The 17,671-nt window shown below is 40.9% G+C and overlaps 5 protein-coding genes across 5 annotated transcripts in view; 4 read left to right on the plus strand and 1 right to left on the minus strand.

The window, feature by feature from the left end:
* LOC128716018 (protein disks lost) overlaps window positions 1-226 on the plus strand; it is a 79,243-nt gene extending 79,017 nt beyond the window's left edge. The window contains exon 12 of the mRNA XM_053810942.1: window positions 77-226. Within this exon, the coding sequence (XP_053666917.1) occupies window positions 77-226 (150 nt within the window). The remainder of the gene's footprint in view (window positions 1-76) is intronic.
* A 1,754-nt stretch (window positions 227-1,980) lies between these two features.
* Window positions 1,981-5,361, plus strand: LOC128711539 (beta-hexosaminidase subunit beta-like). The gene is made up of 7 exons (XM_053806419.1): window positions 1,981-2,095; window positions 2,270-2,349; window positions 3,624-3,806; window positions 3,870-3,945; window positions 4,017-4,132; window positions 4,211-4,945; window positions 5,005-5,361. Exons 1-7 carry the CDS (start codon window positions 1,981-1,983, stop codon window positions 5,359-5,361), a joined length of 1,662 nt encoding a protein of 553 aa, XP_053662394.1.
* Window positions 5,362-6,583: 1,222 nt separating this feature from the next.
* Window positions 6,584-8,559, minus strand: LOC128711666 (neuronal acetylcholine receptor subunit beta-3-like). Its single transcript, XM_053806549.1, has 8 exons — window positions 8,448-8,559; window positions 8,137-8,291; window positions 8,028-8,069; window positions 7,775-7,884; window positions 7,302-7,687; window positions 7,074-7,226; window positions 6,806-7,005; window positions 6,584-6,751 (listed from the first exon to the last, which is right to left on the minus strand). The coding sequence occupies exons 1-8, from the start codon at window positions 8,557-8,559 to the stop codon at window positions 6,584-6,586; spliced, it is 1,326 nt and encodes a 441-aa protein (XP_053662524.1).
* A 3,533-nt stretch (window positions 8,560-12,092) lies between these two features.
* On the plus strand, window positions 12,093-14,331 carry LOC128712567 (protein single-minded-like). The gene is made up of 8 exons (XM_053807460.1): window positions 12,093-12,279; window positions 12,362-12,627; window positions 12,722-12,766; window positions 12,880-13,020; window positions 13,101-13,306; window positions 13,377-13,483; window positions 13,542-13,689; window positions 13,767-14,331. The coding sequence occupies exons 1-8, from the start codon at window positions 12,105-12,107 to the stop codon at window positions 14,329-14,331; spliced, it is 1,653 nt and encodes a 550-aa protein (XP_053663435.1). The 5' UTR covers window positions 12,093-12,104.
* Window positions 14,332-15,154: 823 nt separating this feature from the next.
* Window positions 15,155-16,925, plus strand: LOC128711782 (neuronal acetylcholine receptor subunit beta-3-like). Its single transcript, XM_053806669.1, has 6 exons — window positions 15,155-15,221; window positions 15,295-15,449; window positions 15,567-15,718; window positions 15,792-16,165; window positions 16,248-16,400; window positions 16,489-16,925. The coding sequence occupies exons 1-6, from the start codon at window positions 15,155-15,157 to the stop codon at window positions 16,923-16,925; spliced, it is 1,338 nt and encodes a 445-aa protein (XP_053662644.1).
* Window positions 16,926-17,671: the final 746 nt, after the last annotated feature.

Raw genomic sequence — 17,671 nt, forward strand, 5'->3', positions numbered from 1 at the left:
GATTTATGAGATTTATTGTTTATTTTACTTGTTTACTAATTGAGATTAATGTTTTATTCTATTTCTTTTGGTACAGTCTACCCTGGATAGTGTTTCGGTCGTTATCAATCGAGTACTGCAGAAGAACGGTCCGTCCGCAAGGCACGGTCACAGCATCGACGATTCAAATACGGAAATGTTCATGGAAATGTTGTCCGATATTGCCAGAGATATTACAGAATTTTGATATTCAAACTATTGCTCAAATTATATATGTTGTAACTTTTTCCACCAGACTACAGTACAGCACCGGTTCACTCAGCTAGTACTTAGCTGATATCAGATGTTGATACTCGAATTGTTTAATTTTATGTTTTATGTAGCTCGAATAAGGACAATGAATGGTGACGTAATAATAAAATGTAGTTACTTTTCACAAATCACGAGCGTTAAAAAGGGTAGCCTAAATATTACAATGTTCTTAATTCCTGAAATGTATTGTGTGTCTTAATTGTAACATTTACTTAAATGAAATATAATAATATTCGTATGAATACTGGTTTCTAACTAGGTGTTTCAAAATTACTTATGGGTGGGTTAGGAAGATGCGTACAATTTTGCCTAATTCGCCTTTTTTGCTTTTTTATCAGTAGATCTCGTGTCCTGAATTAGATCCATAGTGATCTAAAAATGGTTTTTAGTAGAGACAACAACCAATCAAAATTACACATCATCAATATCTCACTGTAGGTGGCGCTATGGATTACAGGGTGGGTATTTAATTAGATCATTTTTGCGTTTGAATTGTTCACTGTTGGAATTGGAACTGTTGTGGTTATCTTATTATATTTCTTAAAGTCTTTAATATTACAACTATGACAACAGAATCTAAATTTAATGATTAGTATAATTTTTTTAATTGTGCGTTTGCAACCTCAAACCGTCAACAGAGCTAATGGGAAAGAGATCGCTATTGGGGGTTGTATATTGATTTGTTGCACATTAACCATCTGGATAGCTGATTTCCAAAGCTAAAACTCTAGCTTGCAGACTGAAAAAATATAAATATATAAGCTACAGCGTGAATAGTTTATTATGTATTTAATACAATTATAACGGGCTGTATCATCGGTCATATATTCACTGCAAAGAGTACAAATTCCACAAAGCATTTCCTCCTTGTCTTTTGCCTTATCCCGGACATGCTCGTTAATATTGAGAAATTTAAGTAACACTTTTGCTCTCTTACAGCCCTGAAAACTTTGTACTATAAATTAACATAAATACAGTAAAAAAAACAATTAGAATAATCATATCTGAATAAAACTGTGCAAATTTATATTACAATATTATTTAAATCGTTGAAACAACTATGTAAGATTTTACAGTGAAATCCGATAATTTTGGATGATTTTGCTTTATTTTGATTAACAATTAAATCTTATCCAGTTATGCCATTTTACTGGTGAACTGGTGGAATCAAGTAGTGCCATCTGCTGGGAAGTAGTGAAACACACTAATTTTTTTATCCATCCTATTTTCAACATTCTCGCAACAAGCGAACGCAAATGTTTCGATCGGTTTGTCCCAATCATTTATACCGACAAGCAGAAGCGCGAAGAAGCACACACACTCAGCGGTGTAATGTGATAATGCCGTGTCTCTACAATCAAATGGCCAACAGACACGAACGATTAAAGAACATCAATGAAAGAAGCAACATGCAGCAAGAAATGCTTCCGTCTCTCATTCGGACAAGGTGAGAACAAATGTGAAACGTTGAAACGAAAGAAGAACGCCACCCTTCATAAGATGCTCTTCTCCCATCCGGGAGAACATCGATGCGAGATACGATCTAAGCGGGTACTGGACAACTTCACAGTTTGCTCTAGTCTGCCGGTTGCACCAGTGACTGAACGGTGTTCATCGGGTCCGGTTCGTTTTTTATCGCACCAAAACAACAAGCGCCCAGCATTTCATCGGCGTGTGTTCTAGGTGAAAATGAAAGCAATGCACTACGGTCGTGTCTCGTTGGCCCTGTGCATCACACTCGTTACGATCCAGTGGACCGGTGCCTATATTGTCGACCCCGGTCCGGTCGTGAAGGCTACTAAAGGTACGGTGCGTGTAGCGTGTATCGGTAGCTGGAAGTGTCCGTCTCAACCGTCTGGATGCCCTTCCGGGAGCCAATGACCTATCCTGCTATGGCGTGATGAGCTATAATGATGAATTGCTTTTCTTTTCGCTACGCACTGCGTTCTCGCACGCTGTCGTAACGTTGTCATTGCAGGAGAAATATGGCCCAAACCGAGGAACCAAACTACGACTCAAAAATATTACACCATCAAAACGGGATCATTTAGTTTCCAGGTAAATCAACAAACGTATGTAAACTAACATAGTGCTATAGAAAGCTAAAACACACAAACACACGAAGCAACGAGTCTTCTCGATCATACTGTTTGGTAAAATCCCCTCCTGAGTACTAAAAAATCGTTCCCGAACTCACCTACTTCATGTGCCAACCGATAAGAATCATTCCGAGCAGCTTAGCGCAAAGTACAGATTACCATGCTCAAGTGGGTTAGTTAGTCGTCTATTCCATCAAAACAGCCGTACGATCGTGTGTGTATGTGTGAAACACTATGTACTTATAAACTGCTGCCAAAAGAGGTGGGATTGACTTTAATTGCGTTCTGTAAACATCAGGCTAAGTTTTTCGAGAGCATCCACAATGCAGCGGTGTGAAATGTTAATACAGAGGTGATGAGCATCACGGTTCTTCCCCGCATGGTTCATTGACAGTAATTGAAACGAGAATTTGTATGTGAACATAGCAAATTGATTGTTGATAGATTATTTAAAAATAGCACTGATAGGGTATTAATAATCAAGTAGTTTCGTGTATTAACTGTTATCTCAATTTGAAATTAAACATAAGACAAGGCAGCAATACGCAAGTAACCTTATTCGACGACGTTTTCCATCGGACAATCGCATTTTGACAACACCATGTTTCCGTTTTCATGTCGCTGTCTGTGATCATACCAAATATTTTCTTAAATACCCATTTGTACATATTTCAGAAATTCCTACAGAGATTTGACTAGAAGATATGCTTAGAAGATTGTAAATAGTAGATGCTAGTTAATTTTCCTGGTTCTTATTGTAAATGTTTCATTCATTGTCATTCTGTATCTCTGGAGATCGGTACGTGTTAGATACACATTTCTTTTTTGAAAATTATTCTAGGCTAGAAATAGAACTTTCTCAACTGAAAAAAACTGAATTGAAAAAAATGTTTAGTAGCCAATAAATTGGAGAAAAATGATAACCGGACAACTGGTCCAGCTAGATCCTGGTCCTAGTTTTCGCCCTCTGTAAGAAATTTATTGTACTGAAAGCCAATTAGAAAACATGGAGTCAAGGACGGTTAATGTTTATATTTTATTTTGGATGTATTTGCGATTAATCGACATCTCTTATTGAAATGCAATATAATCTAAGGCATATTCCAAGAATTAAACAAGACTCTGCGGATCTATAATAACATTTGACAGAGCTCTTGCTCTCCAATTGCCATTGGAAGTTCCCCTTGTAAACTCCACTCCAAACTCCTTTTCGAATGATTTTGTTTGTTATAGTCCATGAATTTCAGTTGTGATTTGTTGAACAAAGCGCTAGATCGTTATCAAAAACTTGTACTTGCTATCGGCAACACTACTCGTCGAGCAATGGTCAACAGAGGCTACTCCTTCCAAGCGAACAATGCGTGGCGTGCGAACAACGATGGACATCGGTCGTGGCGGTCGGATTTAAACAGGGTTGTAAGTTGCTCGATATTCATATGTGAAGCAGCGACCTGTTAATACTATATTCTCTATCTCCAGGGATATGTTGAACAAGTCAAGGTGGATCTAAAGGCTCCCTGTGAAGCTTTACCATATCTTTCGATGGACGAGGAATGTAAGTCGATGCTCATTCTCGATTGACGTGAATGTTTAAGGTGTAGTTTTTTTAATGCTGATTTCTTACAGATACAATCATCATTGACGACTCTCAGGCACTTTTGTCCTCCTTTTCCGTCTGGGGAATGCTGCGCGCATTGGAATCTTTTTCGCAAATGGTTGCCCTTTCGGATGATGGCAGCATGGTACGTGTGTAGCCTATAAATGAATCCATATCAGACCGCACTCTTGGTTAAACTGCCTAATTGAACCGTTTATTGTAGTTACGCATTAATTTCACAACGATTTACGATGGTCCTCGCTTTTCGCACCGTGGCTTGCTCGTGGATACATCGCGCCACTTCATCGATACCTACACGCTGGTAAAAATTCTCGATGGCATGGCATACAACAAGCTAAACGTGTTTCACTGGCACATCGTGGACGATCATAGCTTCCCTTACGAAAGTCGAATTTTCCCAGAGCTAAGCCAGCAAGGTGCGTATCACCCGTCCATGGTGTACACCCAGGCGGACATTGCAATGATCATCGAGGAAGCAACACTGCGCGGTATACGCGTTATGCCAGAGTTTGACACTCCCGGGCACACCCGTTCGTGGGGTGTTTCGCATCCGGAACTGCTTACCGAGTGCTATGATCAGTACCATGGTAAGCTCGGACCGATGGATCCAACGCGAGAATCAACCTACACCTTCCTGTCCAATCTGTTTCGTGAAGTTATCGAAGTGTTTCCCGATCGTTACGTCCATCTCGGCGGAGACGAAGTTGGGTTCGAATGCTGGGCTAGCAATCCCAACATATTGGAGTACATGAAAGAGAACCGCCTCTACTCGTTCGAAATGCTGGAAGAAAAATTCATCCAGCGGATTGTCGATCAGATCGATGTGCTCAAACGCAGCTCCCTCGTGTGGCAGGAGGTTTACGTGAATGGAGTGCGACTCCCAAACGGAACGGTGGTACACGTTTGGACCGGCAATCGTCAGGATCTGTTAAACAAGGCAAGACTTCATTTACCGATACAGGAGCACACTAATAAATTGTTGTTTGTTCACTGCAGATCACTCGCGATGGGTTGCCTGCTCTGCTGTCCTCCTGCTGGTACCTGGATCATCTCAGCACTGGAGGCGATTGGCGCAAGTTTTACAACTGTGATCCGCACGATTTCATCGGCACGGGCCAGCAGAAATCGCTTGTTCTTGGTGGTGAAGCCTGCATGTGGTCCGAGGTGGTAAATGGGAACAATATTTTGCCCCGCATATTCCCACGCGTATCTGCTACTGCCGAAAAGCTTTGGTCGCCTGCTAGCGTTAACAATGCGGACGAGGCGGCTCACAGATTGGAAGAGCAAACATGCCGCATGAATCATCGTGGAATACCGGCCCAGCCACCGAACGGACCTGGGTTCTGCATTTGAAATACACGCCATAATATAGGGGATGTGTTTCATTAAAGTAAATCAATAAAAAATTGTTTTAAATAATGATCCAGAAATCATCAAGAAGGCAAATATGATAGGGTAAGCATTTTGTTTTTTGAAATAGACAAATAGCGCCATCTATCGAGAGGTGCATCGGTAAGTTTTTTCACAATCGATTCGGTGTGAAATATTTCAGAAAAGCTAGCTCAGACCCGGCTTAAACATTTTTAGTGTGCAAAAATGTTTATATGAGTAAAAAGGGTAGTTTAATTTTTAAGATAAAATATTTTCCCTAACTTATTTCATTTGGTTTGGGTTTAAAGATGCCGATAAGTGTCTAACAATATTATTTTAAAAGTAAATAGGATAAGAACATTGAAAGGCAGACTATAATCAACATCAATTCAGCTCACAAAATTCTAAGAAGATTAAATTTAAAAAAAAATCACTAGCATAATTGAGCAAATTACTTATATTGCACAACCTATTGGGGTGTCAAGATGGTAGCAGCACCGGTCTTCACAAGAACGGTCCGTTTGTGAATTCTGGACCACAATCCCATCCTGATCAATCCAGCGTACGCAGGACTACGGGTAAATAAAGTCACAGTAAGCCAGAAATGGCAGGCCTAGACCTCGTCAGGTTGTTGTGACGATAAAGAAGAAAGAAGAAGCACCTATTGGAGAGTGGTTTTAAATGCGATCTTTCATGTTCAAGCTCGTGGACCCTTAATCTAGGATGTTATTTACAATAGTTCGGAGAAATTTCCTTTTCCGTGATATGGTACCATATTCCTGGTGTGCTAGGTCGTGTAATTTACGCCATATTGAAAATTATTCACTCATACAAATATGTTTACTAAATAAATGTTGCTTGTATCATAATTTCTAATTGATTTTCTAATTCATATTTCTCAACATTAATGTGTTAGAGCTAAGTTCACCGGAGTAATGGTGTTGTTTATTCTCTAGAACACCAACAGATTTTGTTTTTCTAGCTACTCACTTATTTGTTTCAATCCAAGAAAATCAAGAACTCTTACAGCGATGTTTCACTGTATACAACTTTCAGATAGTTAGAACATTAAATCTCTTGCCAACAAACTATTTTGTTGCAAAAACTGAATAATTCATTTTAGAAAGTGTTAAACTTGTTGTCCCACACTATACCCTCCGTGTGTGTAAGTGCGCTTGTTTTTTCATCTTCCAACACTTGAAAGCTATGCTGCTACGAGACATTTCACTCCAGACAGCTCATCTAAACGATGGCTGAATGGTATGAATAGCCATACAAGCACAACATAAACAATGACGCAAACAATCGCCAGAGCACGATCGAATAACTTTCCAAACCTCTCCCAAAAGTTGGATTTCTCCTCTTGTTGCACCTGTGGAGAACATCTGATTAGGTAGGTACATTGAAAATTACGTCCGGGACTTACGTCTACGATGTAGTTCAGTTCCAGATAGTCAGCAGCCAGTAGCAGTTCAGCAACACGACTCTGCGAAAATGAGCCTGTTATGCGATCGATAAATGATCCTGTTGCAGGTACGTCGCTGTGCCGCATTCGAATCCAGCAGTTGAGTAAGGTGAAAAAAAGCAGCACAACACTCAGGACAGTGGAACATACCAAAAAGATCACTTAAACGTACCGAATTACATGAATAATATTTCACGAAGGTGTGGAATAATTGACGATGCACACTTACGGCAATCAGGTAGCGTATCACGGCTGGATGGGAGCGCCCACTCCAGTTGTTTTACGTAGCTAAAGTGAGAGAATGTTGACAAAGCGAGCAACACTTTCCTTTCGAAACTGGTCGATCGTAGCCAAACGATGTAAAGATTCAGCAATGCTAAAACTAATAACAGTGAATCGCATGCTTAGCTTTTCATCAGGAGCACAACGAGTACAACGCACAACACAAGTAACTCACCCAATATCGGCCCAACGACAGCCACATGCTCAAAACTAGCTCGTCTAATAAGCACCATTCCTACATTTAGAACGGGATAAATCATTTCATCTGCGGTTTGAACTGTCGACCGACCATTCTCGAGTGCAACAACAGCCCATTCTGGACTTTTGAATTCGTGATTTTTTCCGAGACAGACGTCTATTAAATGTATGTCGACCTCATCCATCGAGTGAGCCCACATCCCGTACCACATGTTGCACCGTACCGTATCGAATGGCCAGCGGGAGTAATCTGCGTCACATTTAGCGTTTATGGTACACACCGGTAAGCAAATCACCGTACCATTCATCGCAACGGAACACTTCGGGTTGGCACAATCGGGCAACTCCTCTGGATTGTAGAAGCTAAAAAGGAAACCGAATCGGGAAATCGTTCATAAGAAGTCGTCGAGCAACATTCCTTTCACCTTCCTGGTGGTGAAGCTTACGCACGACGAAAAATGCCGAAAGTCTGGTAACCAGATCTCGTCCGAATTGATCGCCAGACGCTCAATGCCGCTCCATTGCGTGCTGTTCCAACGGAGTAAATCGTCGGTCCATTGCTGTGAACGGGGGAAAATCCCAGCACCATATACCATGCGAGTTGAATAGTGTAAGAAGATATATTATACGTCACCTAAATTCGAGAAGCTCAATTGCAAATACGTGATCTTTAACAGAGCACGATCATCGTTCTGTTGCTTACCATATCCATCCATACGCCTAGATTAAGCAGGTCCGATTCTTTCTGCAAACGTAAAAAAGGAATATGAACCAGCAGGGTACGTCTTGGTGTGGGAATAAGCGTTGCGTACCAATTCATAAGTTAGCACGTGGAAAGACAAGGTAACGTTCACCGTCTGGTTGTAATCATGTCTTGGGCGCGTATCCACACGGTAGCCATTGCAAAGAAGTGAGCTTTTAAGGTTATTTTCTACGTTGAACGAATCTTTGCCGCATTCGAACGATGCTTGTCCGCCGAATTCGAAAAGTTACCCAAATGAAAAAGAGCAAACCAAAAAAAACAACACATACACTTTGAGCGTTAACAACGGAGAAGGATACACTTGCCGCCAGCCGAATGTCACGTACGAACACGCCTGGGAGCACAAAACACACACGGTACAATGGTAACAGTGACAGCGTGTAATACCTGCCGGTAGTACGTGATTTAACATCAATATGATCCATCCCAGCAGGAACACGATCCGAGATGTGACGAGACCGTGCCCAAACATCGTTGCGAACGAATGATCGATCGATTGACCCCGACCGGTTGACCACTCTAAATGGCGACTGACGCGCACTCTGTAACACAACCACTCTCGGTCGCACTCGAGATCAGTGCAACTGATTAGAATTAGCTGATTCGGTAGGCGTTAACCAGCCCAAATCCTCCTACCGGATGTAGCGTTTATTATCTTTAGGGAGCAAAGCAAACATACTGTATTCGTAAGGGCGTCCGTGTTGTGTGTTGTACTGCGCCCATTGAAATTATCAATGAAAATAAACCACTTTTTTCGCACCGGAAGGGATTGTTTTCTTTAAACGTTCTTATTTTTGTAATGTAATGTCAAATTCATAATAGTGCCGATACATTTATTTTCTACTAATAAATTATTATCATATTTAGGATGAGAAACCTACATATAACATTGATGTGATAAATATTTAAATTAATTGTTAGATTCATAAAGTACCTTTGGAATGAACTACACCCTTGCCCTTAACTCAATCCCTTAAAGTACTTAACTGATTGAGCAGTTTTGAATTTGTCAAATTTATTTTTTTATGCAGACTAATCTATTTTTTTACACAGGTTAAAGTTTTCTTCATTAGCGGCACAATAACCTCAAGAGATGTAGGCCTGCCAATTCTGGCTTTCTTTAATTCACCTTAGTCAGTCCTTTGTACGAGGGATTGGTACAAATGGAATTTGATCCCGGTAGTGCCGTGCAAAGACCGGCGTCGCTACCAATACACCACCCCACACCCACGCCCAATATTAAAGTAATAACGATTATTGTACAAAGTATTAAATTTCAACAATATGTGTAAATTATACATTTATTTCACTTAATTTAGTGCAAGAGTTTATGGAACTCTTTTTATATTACGAACAGAAATCCAACATGTATGAAATTTTGGTCTTATGTGGATGTGGAATATACAGAAGCTGCCCACATCTATGCCACTGGTGAACCTACCGTTGATGAACTCGTGGCGTTGGCCAATAGTTTTGGATGGAGAAACGAAAACAGTAACATCGAAGGGATTCTTTTAGAACACATGAAAGACTCTGTCGTTAAAGATCTTATGGAGTCACTGATTTACGACATACGGTCATAGATAAACCTTTTCATCATCCGCAGATATTGATAAAGATGAAGAAGAGACACTACTACTATGAATACTATGGTATACTATAGTATGTCTAAAATTCACTCATTAAAACAGGTTATAACTGTTAATAACCACCATCAAAATATATAATTTATAACGACAGGGAATACTTTAAGAGTGTAAATCTCTGAATTTCGTGGTAAGAGGATTGGTAAGTTATTACTATTATATCTCCATTCGTTCAGTGAACACTCAGTGATGAGTACAAGTAGAATCACGACATAGCATAGTTATAGTATCAATTAGTTTAGAATTTAATCAAATTCATATTATACTCCACTAAAGAACTACGCAAAGAGCACCAAATGCAATAGTTTTCAATGAATATGAGACTTCAATGAACTATGATGGTAGAAAAAAACAATGTTCTCGTCATTTGTGGACGCTATTTCGAGAAAGTCCACCAACCAGGAATTAAAGTTTGACATTATGCGAATCAAGCCAATTTTCGAACGAGTTCGATATTACTTTGTTTGCTTTGTTTTTTGCAGTCTGAAGTCACAGCCTAAAGACAATACTAAACCGAATAAATTGCAGATAATTAGGTAAACTGATCATTTAAATATGATCACAAAAAGATAGATCTTTCCTGCGATTGGATGATTGAAAAGCGGTCTATCAATTAACCCCATACGAGATTACCACTTCATTTGAATCGCAACTAAATCAGCAATACCCGTTCTGCAACGCCATCTCCAGTGGCCATTAGCCTGCTGTTCGTGGAAAGGTTATGACACTGTTTGCAGAGTGCCGAGAACGTAACGAGCGCTTTACTGCTGGGTAATAAAATCAGGTACTGCACCGGTCGGACACGTTTGAAGGGTGGGAAACTGCATACGGTTCCGATGGTCGTTGATAGTTGTAAGCGTGGGAATGAATGAAGTTCGGTAAGGATTTTCCCGAACACCCCGACGGCTCGGTGCCGTGGAGCAAGTTGTTTCTCACGTTTCTGTGCCTCGGAACCGGCGGGACAAAGTGGAACGTACAATTTATGCAAAGTAGCATCCTGACGGGAAACCTGTACTCGCAGAGATGCTGCCGACATTACCTGACCAAGGACTGTTTGGTATGGTTTGGGCGATAATACCTCTTCAAATATGGCGAACACATGGTGTCAACAACAGTTTATGTTGTCTATGCGTCAGAGACAAACGGCCAAGTGCCGGTTTTTGTTCTGTTTTATTGTATTGCTGTGAGATTAGTCAACGATTTTTGGCAAACGTCAGTTAAGAAGCTTAACCAAGGAGTTAAATCCTGCATTTTGCATGTGATGCAGCTAGTGTCCATCATTTTCACTATTAGAACTCTACGCACATTGCAACGTAAACCTTCAACTTGCAACGCCCAAAAATATTCTGCCAATAAACGGCACGCATGCGAATCCAAGGATGCAGCCGGTTCCAAATGCATGGGAAAACGATCTCCATTCTCCAAACGAGTTTCCATTTCCTTTCGTCCATCGTTGTTTGTCTGTTTTTCTTTCCCTTTTGTGCCGTATGCACCGCCCATATTTTACACCATAACTGATAGTTTTGCATTTTCACCTGCACCAGTCTGTTCCACTGTTCCAGACCTGAGTTCTGCCCGGCGGACAATCAGCAAACGCAATTGCAGTTGGGCTATTGGTTGGGCAAGGTGCAAACACGGTGCCGAAGTGATTGCAGTACTTTCCCGGGTCGGTTTACACTACGGACAAACAATCTTCCGGACGTGCCTGATCAGAACAAACCGTACCGGTGGTAGCGCTTTCATTCCTCATTAGCACCACATCCACCAGCAAGATGAAAGTCTTACGGAAGCCGTGCTCCGATGCCAATCAAAACATATTGGGTAGGTAGCTTTAGATGGGCAACTTAATTTGAACAGTTCGCGTCTTGGGCACGTAACGATCGTTGTACGTGGGAAGTTTAGCTTGACAAGCGAACGGATCGAAGCAGGAGCGAAAGAGAATTGGATGCAGTGATGTAAAGATGCGCTGTTTGGAACAGACAGAAACAAATGTACACCTGGTGAAGAATGGCGTAAGGGTGGCCGAAACAGGACGGCACGATCAATAGAGCAGGATCGATCGAAGAGTGTGAATTGACGGAAGCACAAGAAAAATGGATGCTGTTAGCTTCAACAAAGCAGCATCACTTCGCGGAAGCTTTGTTCGTTCAATTGATTAGTGTGTGGTGCTGAACGACGCATAAAAGGAGGATAAATCTTAATTTTGCCTCAAAGTAGCTGCAAAAGATCTTCCTGTAATCGATATAGTCCGAAGTGGTAGTGGTAACTTCTTCACCGTTTAATTACTTCTGCCATCAGCTCCATCGCATCCGCAATGTCAGTTTAATCTACAACTCTAACCATTCCATTAGGTTTGTCCGCTCGTTGTGCCATGAAGGAGAAAAGTAAGAATGCTGCCCGTTCGCGTCGTAACAAAGAAAATGTGGAGTTTTTGGAGCTCGCGAAGCTGTTACCATTGCCCAGTGCCATCACGTCTCAGCTGGATAAAGCGTCAATTATACGGCTCACCACGTCGTACCTGAAAATGCGACAAATCTTTCCCGAAGGTGAGAATCCTACTAGTCAGCAGGGCAGTGGTAGAAACGGTGTTCTTTCTTCGATAGCAAATAAAAGTCCCTTTCGTTCTAGGGCTGGGAACTGCATGGGGATCCGAGCGCAACCATCATCCAAATACAACGCGAGACACCAGCATTAAGGAGCTTGGCTCACATTTGCTTCAGACGTTGGATGGTTTCATCTTTGTGGTTGCACCAGATGGAAAGATCACATACATCTCGGAGACGGCATCAGTACATCTCGGGCTTAGCCAGGTGGAGCTCACTGGGAACTCGATCTATGAGTACATCCATGCGTACGATCAGGAAGAAATGGCGACCATCTTAGCGTTACAGCAAGCATATCCCGGTTCGCAAATAAACGTTCCTCGCAATTTTCCTGTTGCTACTACCATGTACAACAACCACACAGCTGGGACGCTTGGGGATGCAGCATCTCAACCATCATCCGTTGGGTTTGTCAACAGCACTCCTGTGTGTAGCGACACCTTGTCATTAGCATCGACACCGGTGACATTTGGCACGCAATACCAAGCGTCTCCGGATCCACGATCGCCACAATACGAACCTACTGAACTAACTTCATCGCAGAACCATCACCAACCGAATCATCGACACAGCTTCAGTCAGCAGCAGCGATCGTATGTCATCGAAATGGAACGCACCTTCTTTCTCCGGATGCGTTGCGTGCTTGCTAAACGTAATGCAGGACTCACTTGTTCCGGCTATAAGGTACATGTTGAGAGGATCTCCCATGATGCGATATGGCTCATGAGCTAACGATTTGTTTGCGTTCTCTCCACATTTTGTAGGTTATCCACTGTTCCGGCTATTTAAAAGCACGTGTCTTTCCTCACGAATCACCCAATACCCCAGGACATTGTTGCATTCAAAATCTCGGTCTTGTTGCCGTTGGGCACTCGCTGTCTCCTTCTGCTGCTACCGAAATCAAACTACATCGAAACATGTTCATGTTCCGATCGAGCTTAGATCTGAAGTTGATCTTTCTTGATGCAAAGTGAGTTGCATTTACATGTTAACAGGTACATTACACCAAATGCTAATGTTTTGTCTTATTTGTTCTCCAGAGTGTCACAACTCACTGGATATGAGCCGCAAGACCTGATTGAAAATACTCTTTACGCGTACATCCATGCGGCGGACGTGGCCCATATAAGGCAGGCCCATCAGACGCGTAAGTTTACCTACCGCTTTGAAGCCCTTCAAGAAATTTACCTCAGATGTATTTGCAGTTTTACAAAAAGGCCAAACGATAACAAAATACTATCGATTTCTGACCAAGGGAGGAGGATGGCGATGGGTTCAATCATATGCCACGATCGTACATAATACACGGTCCTCTCGACCACACTGCGTCGTTAGTGTCAACTACGTTCTTAGGTACGGTTTCAATTTTGTACCAAATTAGTATTTCCAATGGGATTTTAAAAACATCGTACTATTTGTCTTTTTTTCAGTGATTTTGAGGTGCAAAATCTTCGACTGGACGATAATCAGGAATTAAAATCGACGATAAGGCCTCATATTGAGCTGGTTAATCTATCCTCAACCTCACTGTTCAATGCCACAACTACTCATGATCATCCAGTATTATCGCAAGAAAATGGGACTGAAAAAAGACAACATATATCTCAGCACTTATCAAACCACAACGAACCTGTACGAACGACACAGCAGCCGGAACCATTCGCAACCGGTATTGAAACCAGCAAAGAAATTGACCACTTTCTTCAATTCCATCATACTCTCGATTCGAACGAGAGCATGATCGGTGAGCTGAACGGCAGTGGAAATGAAGATTCCTTCCTTCCGAACGATCTCTGTTACGATCAGTCATCTCACTTCACATCCCAAACACAGCTAAGCTACCCATTCGACGATGCACAGTCCTTTCCGGCATCGAGCGACTTTCTGGATCCATTTTACGAGCAACTCTACTCGACCTACGATACGCATCCACCCGATCGAGAGTTGATTCTTCGCTCGTGTTCCGTCAGTACGAGCGGGTCAGATACAACGTAGCGAGTGGTTGGTCGAAGTGCGAGTGTCGCCCTGAAACAACAATTTCATACCAGTGATTCATTCATCCACAATCCAGTGCGATCTTTTGACAACTTATGTCCGTTATCGTCCTTTGTACAGTAATGAGCACATACAGTTAAGCTGTATTTTCTTAATACAATTTTTCAGTGAAGATTATTAGTATTCGAACAGTTTAATATGTGTTTTAAAGGTACTTTAACTTTACACTGATGCAAAACTGATGTTAGTTAGAAGTAAAAAAAAGCCTTTCGCGAGATATAGTTGGAAAAATAAAGTACTCAATATTCAACAGAAAAAAGCCCCTACTTGTTCTTAACTATAGCACTAAAGAGTTTATGTATCTAGAACTAGCCCTAGTTTCATATGCTTCCATATGCTTTTTATCGTTGGAAATTTGCTTGCTTTTAATTTTAATTTTTCCTTGTCCGATTCTATGATGAGACCCAATTAACTATGAGGGACCTCACAATGTCCAGTGGGCAACTGCAACTGTCCTTCCTCCGACCGAAGTACGATTGACGTCTTTTCGCATCGAAACAGCTCTTTGAATATGTTTTATAGCTTTACTAAGAATCGAGCTATTATCTCACACTATCATAATGGACCTCAATTCTAATAGTTCGTAGCTCACAGCATGAATGGGCGTTTTCGTGATTTAATTATAAATAGGGCGAAGCTGTCGTGAATTGCCCATACCAGAATCGAACGGATTTCATTGCGCAAGTATCGTAAAGATTGTCACTTTTTTACATATTCAATAACCGTGCCGTATAGGTTAATTCACGCGTGTGACTAGTAAAACATGTTTAAAGACATCTTTCTTCTTTATGCAATAACTTTGTGTGTGATTCTGCAAGCGAATAGCGTCGGTAAGCGTTTTATCGATTTCTTTTACAATCGCATTGTATACAGTTTACTCATCGACGAGTTTCCCATTATCAGCGACAATCAATTGTGATGGCGAATCTTCATCCATAAAGGAAAAACTTCTGCAGAAGCTGTTATGTTCGGATTATGACAAAACACAACGTCCCGTCAAAAATCATCAAACTGCAGTGAATGTATCGATTTCTATATATATGAAGGAATACTACGTGGTAAGATCGCGAAATGATATTGCTTAGTTCATTGAGCTGCAAAATCGCGTGCTAAGTTGAAAATACCAACTGTGTGAAACGATTTATATTGTGCGTTCGATATTTATTCCCTCCCAGATTGAAAGAGAACCATCAATTATATTGTCCATTTGGTTGACGATCAGTTGGAAGGACGAATTTCTCACCTGGGACAGAGCGGAATATGGTATGGAGATGGTGAACATCGACTCCAGTGAATTATGGCGTCCAACTATCGAGGTAACAAGAAAGTATGTAAATAAGTGAAAACAACACTTACGGAACAGTAACTCAGTTAGTTTATTAATATCATTCTACCACCAGTAAAAGAGCTGGCAGTCGCCAAGAATCCTGCAATGATCATAAATGTGAAGTGAAACATAATGGCAGTGTTTCGTGCTTGACACCATGCACCTATGAGGCCCACTGTACCAGTACCAAAGTAGACTGGCCGTTCGATGTATTGTCATGTGCAGTGTATTTCAGTAGCTGGCTGGAATATTCGACACAACTAAACCTCACAGCGGAATCAAACGTATCGAGAGAATATCTTAAAGAAGATATGACTTGGAACATACTGTCTACCGAAACAATGTCGCATATTGATGCACATAATGAAAGTTTTCCAATGATTGAATTCATAACTACTTTAGAAAGACATATGGGCATTTATTCTGCCATCATGACACCTGGGTTCAGTAAGTATCGAACGAAGAATTCAACTAAACATGTAGCTCTTTAATTTGTTCTTATTTATTCCCGTTGTGTGAATCCACATAGTGGTAGTAGCAGTTAGTGTAGCAGTTCTATGGATAGATAGTACCAGCTCTGATAGACTGCACATTCTTTCGGCAACGTGTTTGGGCCACTACATCTTCCTGGAATACATATACTGGCATATGCAGTACAACAACAAAGATGTTCCCAATATACGTAGGCTGCTCTATCATATCATTGCAATTCTACAAAGCACATGTCTCATACATTTCTTTATATCTAATCTTTCTAACATCATCCTCAGTGCTTTTCTTCCGTGACTCGCTGCTTATCAACGTGCTGATGTTAATTTTCACCATCGTTTTGAGACACACTGTACCCAGAAAGAGCAGCTCAGAGCGATTGATGGACAGGCTAGCGCTAAGGGCAGCTTCTACTAGTTTGGGTCGCATATTGCTACAAGCTGATCTCATGGTCGACCCGAAAGGATCACGACCATTGGAGGAAGGCCAAACAGAACCCGAAAACACCCGACACGCAGAAAACGGTACAAACGGAGATACAATTCATCTAGTTGTTGATGGATATGACAACAATAATGCACCTAATGCAATAGTTGTGAGTACGGAACAACACCGAACCAATTTAGGGATCATCTTCGTGGATCGGATAATGCTATTGTGCTGTATGATTTGTTATGCCTTAATGCTTTTCAATTTGATACCGAAAAAAATGTTATAGTACAACATTTGAATTCATTTTCGCACCAATGTTTTGTTGCCCTAATGTAAATGTGATTAAACTAAATCGTAACATTTTCATTTAAAAACCAAGTCAATGGACTTTTAGCTCTCAACAGTGTTAGAAACAGAATGATGACAAAACAAATATCAATGATGTTAAGTTTTCCGCAGTTGTTAGAGCAAGTTGCTCCAAATCAAAGTGCTGCAAAGTCACATTGAACTTGGTACTCATTGCTCTGATTGGTTTATATTAATCATAACGTGAGGTGGATCTAATGACAAATACACGCTTCTGGTGTCAAGATACTCTTCTTGGAGCAAAGATATTTTAAAAGCGCCTATCGTTGTAGAGTTTTTGTCGTTCCTTTAAGTAGCCCGTTTACAACGCCTCAAGACGTCGAACGCCTCAAAATGTGCCAAGAGGTAGTGCACGCTTTACGTTAGTAGCTGATATCTGTCAACGTATGGAAATTTCACTTTACACATTTCGGATAAATTTACGGTTAATAGCTTAAATGCCTTGTAATACGACTAAGAGCCGTTATAATTATAATAAATAAATAAATAAAACAAATAAATAACAAATAAATGCATCTTAGAGAGTTTTACATCTTTAAGCATCTCCGGAAGGAAATGTGTTTCTTTGTTGAGAATCAAGACGATGTAAAGAGATATGCAGATTGCATATACCATCAAACGCGTACATGTTTGCTGGGTTTTCAACAAACTTAACGTTCTAAATTC

This window comes from Anopheles marshallii, chromosome 3, assembly GCF_943734725.1.
Source record: "Anopheles marshallii chromosome 3, idAnoMarsDA_429_01, whole genome shotgun sequence".
NCBI lineage: Eukaryota > Metazoa > Arthropoda > Insecta > Diptera > Culicidae > Anopheles > Anopheles marshallii.

What these genes read in the sequence shown, in the direction of transcription:
- LOC128711539 (XM_053806419.1), top strand. Translation starts at nt 1,981, where the DNA reads ATGAAAGCAATGCACTACGGTCGTGTCTCGTTGGCCCTGTGCATCACA. An exon ending in GGTCGGATTTAAACAGGGTT is followed by an intron (nt 3,807 to 3,869) that starts GTAAGTTGCTCG and finishes CTCTATCTCCAG; the next exon opens with GGATATGTTGAACAAGTCAA. An exon ending in GTCAGGATCTGTTAAACAAG is followed by an intron (nt 4,946 to 5,004) that starts GCAAGACTTCAT and finishes TGTTCACTGCAG; the next exon opens with ATCACTCGCGATGGGTTGCC.
- LOC128711666 (XM_053806549.1), bottom strand. Translation starts at nt 8,559, where the DNA reads ATGTTTGGGCACGGTCTCGTCACATCTCGGATCGTGTTCCTGCTGGGA. An exon ending in GACTTTCGGCATTTTTCGTC is followed by an intron (nt 7,688 to 7,774) that starts GTGCGTAAGCTT and finishes TTTCCTTTTTAG; the next exon opens with CTTCTACAATCCAGAGGAGT. An exon ending in TGATACGCTACCTGATTGCC is followed by an intron (nt 7,006 to 7,073) that starts GTAAGTGTGCAT and finishes GGTACGTTTAAG; the next exon opens with TGATCTTTTTGGTATGTTCC.
- LOC128712567 (XM_053807460.1), top strand. Translation starts at nt 12,105, where the DNA reads ATGAAGGAGAAAAGTAAGAATGCTGCCCGTTCGCGTCGTAACAAAGAA. An exon ending in CCATCTTAGCGTTACAGCAA is followed by an intron (nt 12,628 to 12,721) that starts GCATATCCCGGT and finishes TTGGGGATGCAG; the next exon opens with CATCTCAACCATCATCCGTT. An exon ending in AAGGCAGGCCCATCAGACGC is followed by an intron (nt 13,484 to 13,541) that starts GTAAGTTTACCT and finishes ATGTATTTGCAG; the next exon opens with TTTTACAAAAAGGCCAAACG.
- LOC128711782 (XM_053806669.1), top strand. Translation starts at nt 15,155, where the DNA reads ATGTTTAAAGACATCTTTCTTCTTTATGCAATAACTTTGTGTGTGATT. An exon ending in TCTGCAAGCGAATAGCGTCG is followed by an intron (nt 15,222 to 15,294) that starts GTAAGCGTTTTA and finishes TCCCATTATCAG; the next exon opens with CGACAATCAATTGTGATGGC. An exon ending in CATCATGACACCTGGGTTCA is followed by an intron (nt 16,166 to 16,247) that starts GTAAGTATCGAA and finishes GAATCCACATAG; the next exon opens with TGGTAGTAGCAGTTAGTGTA.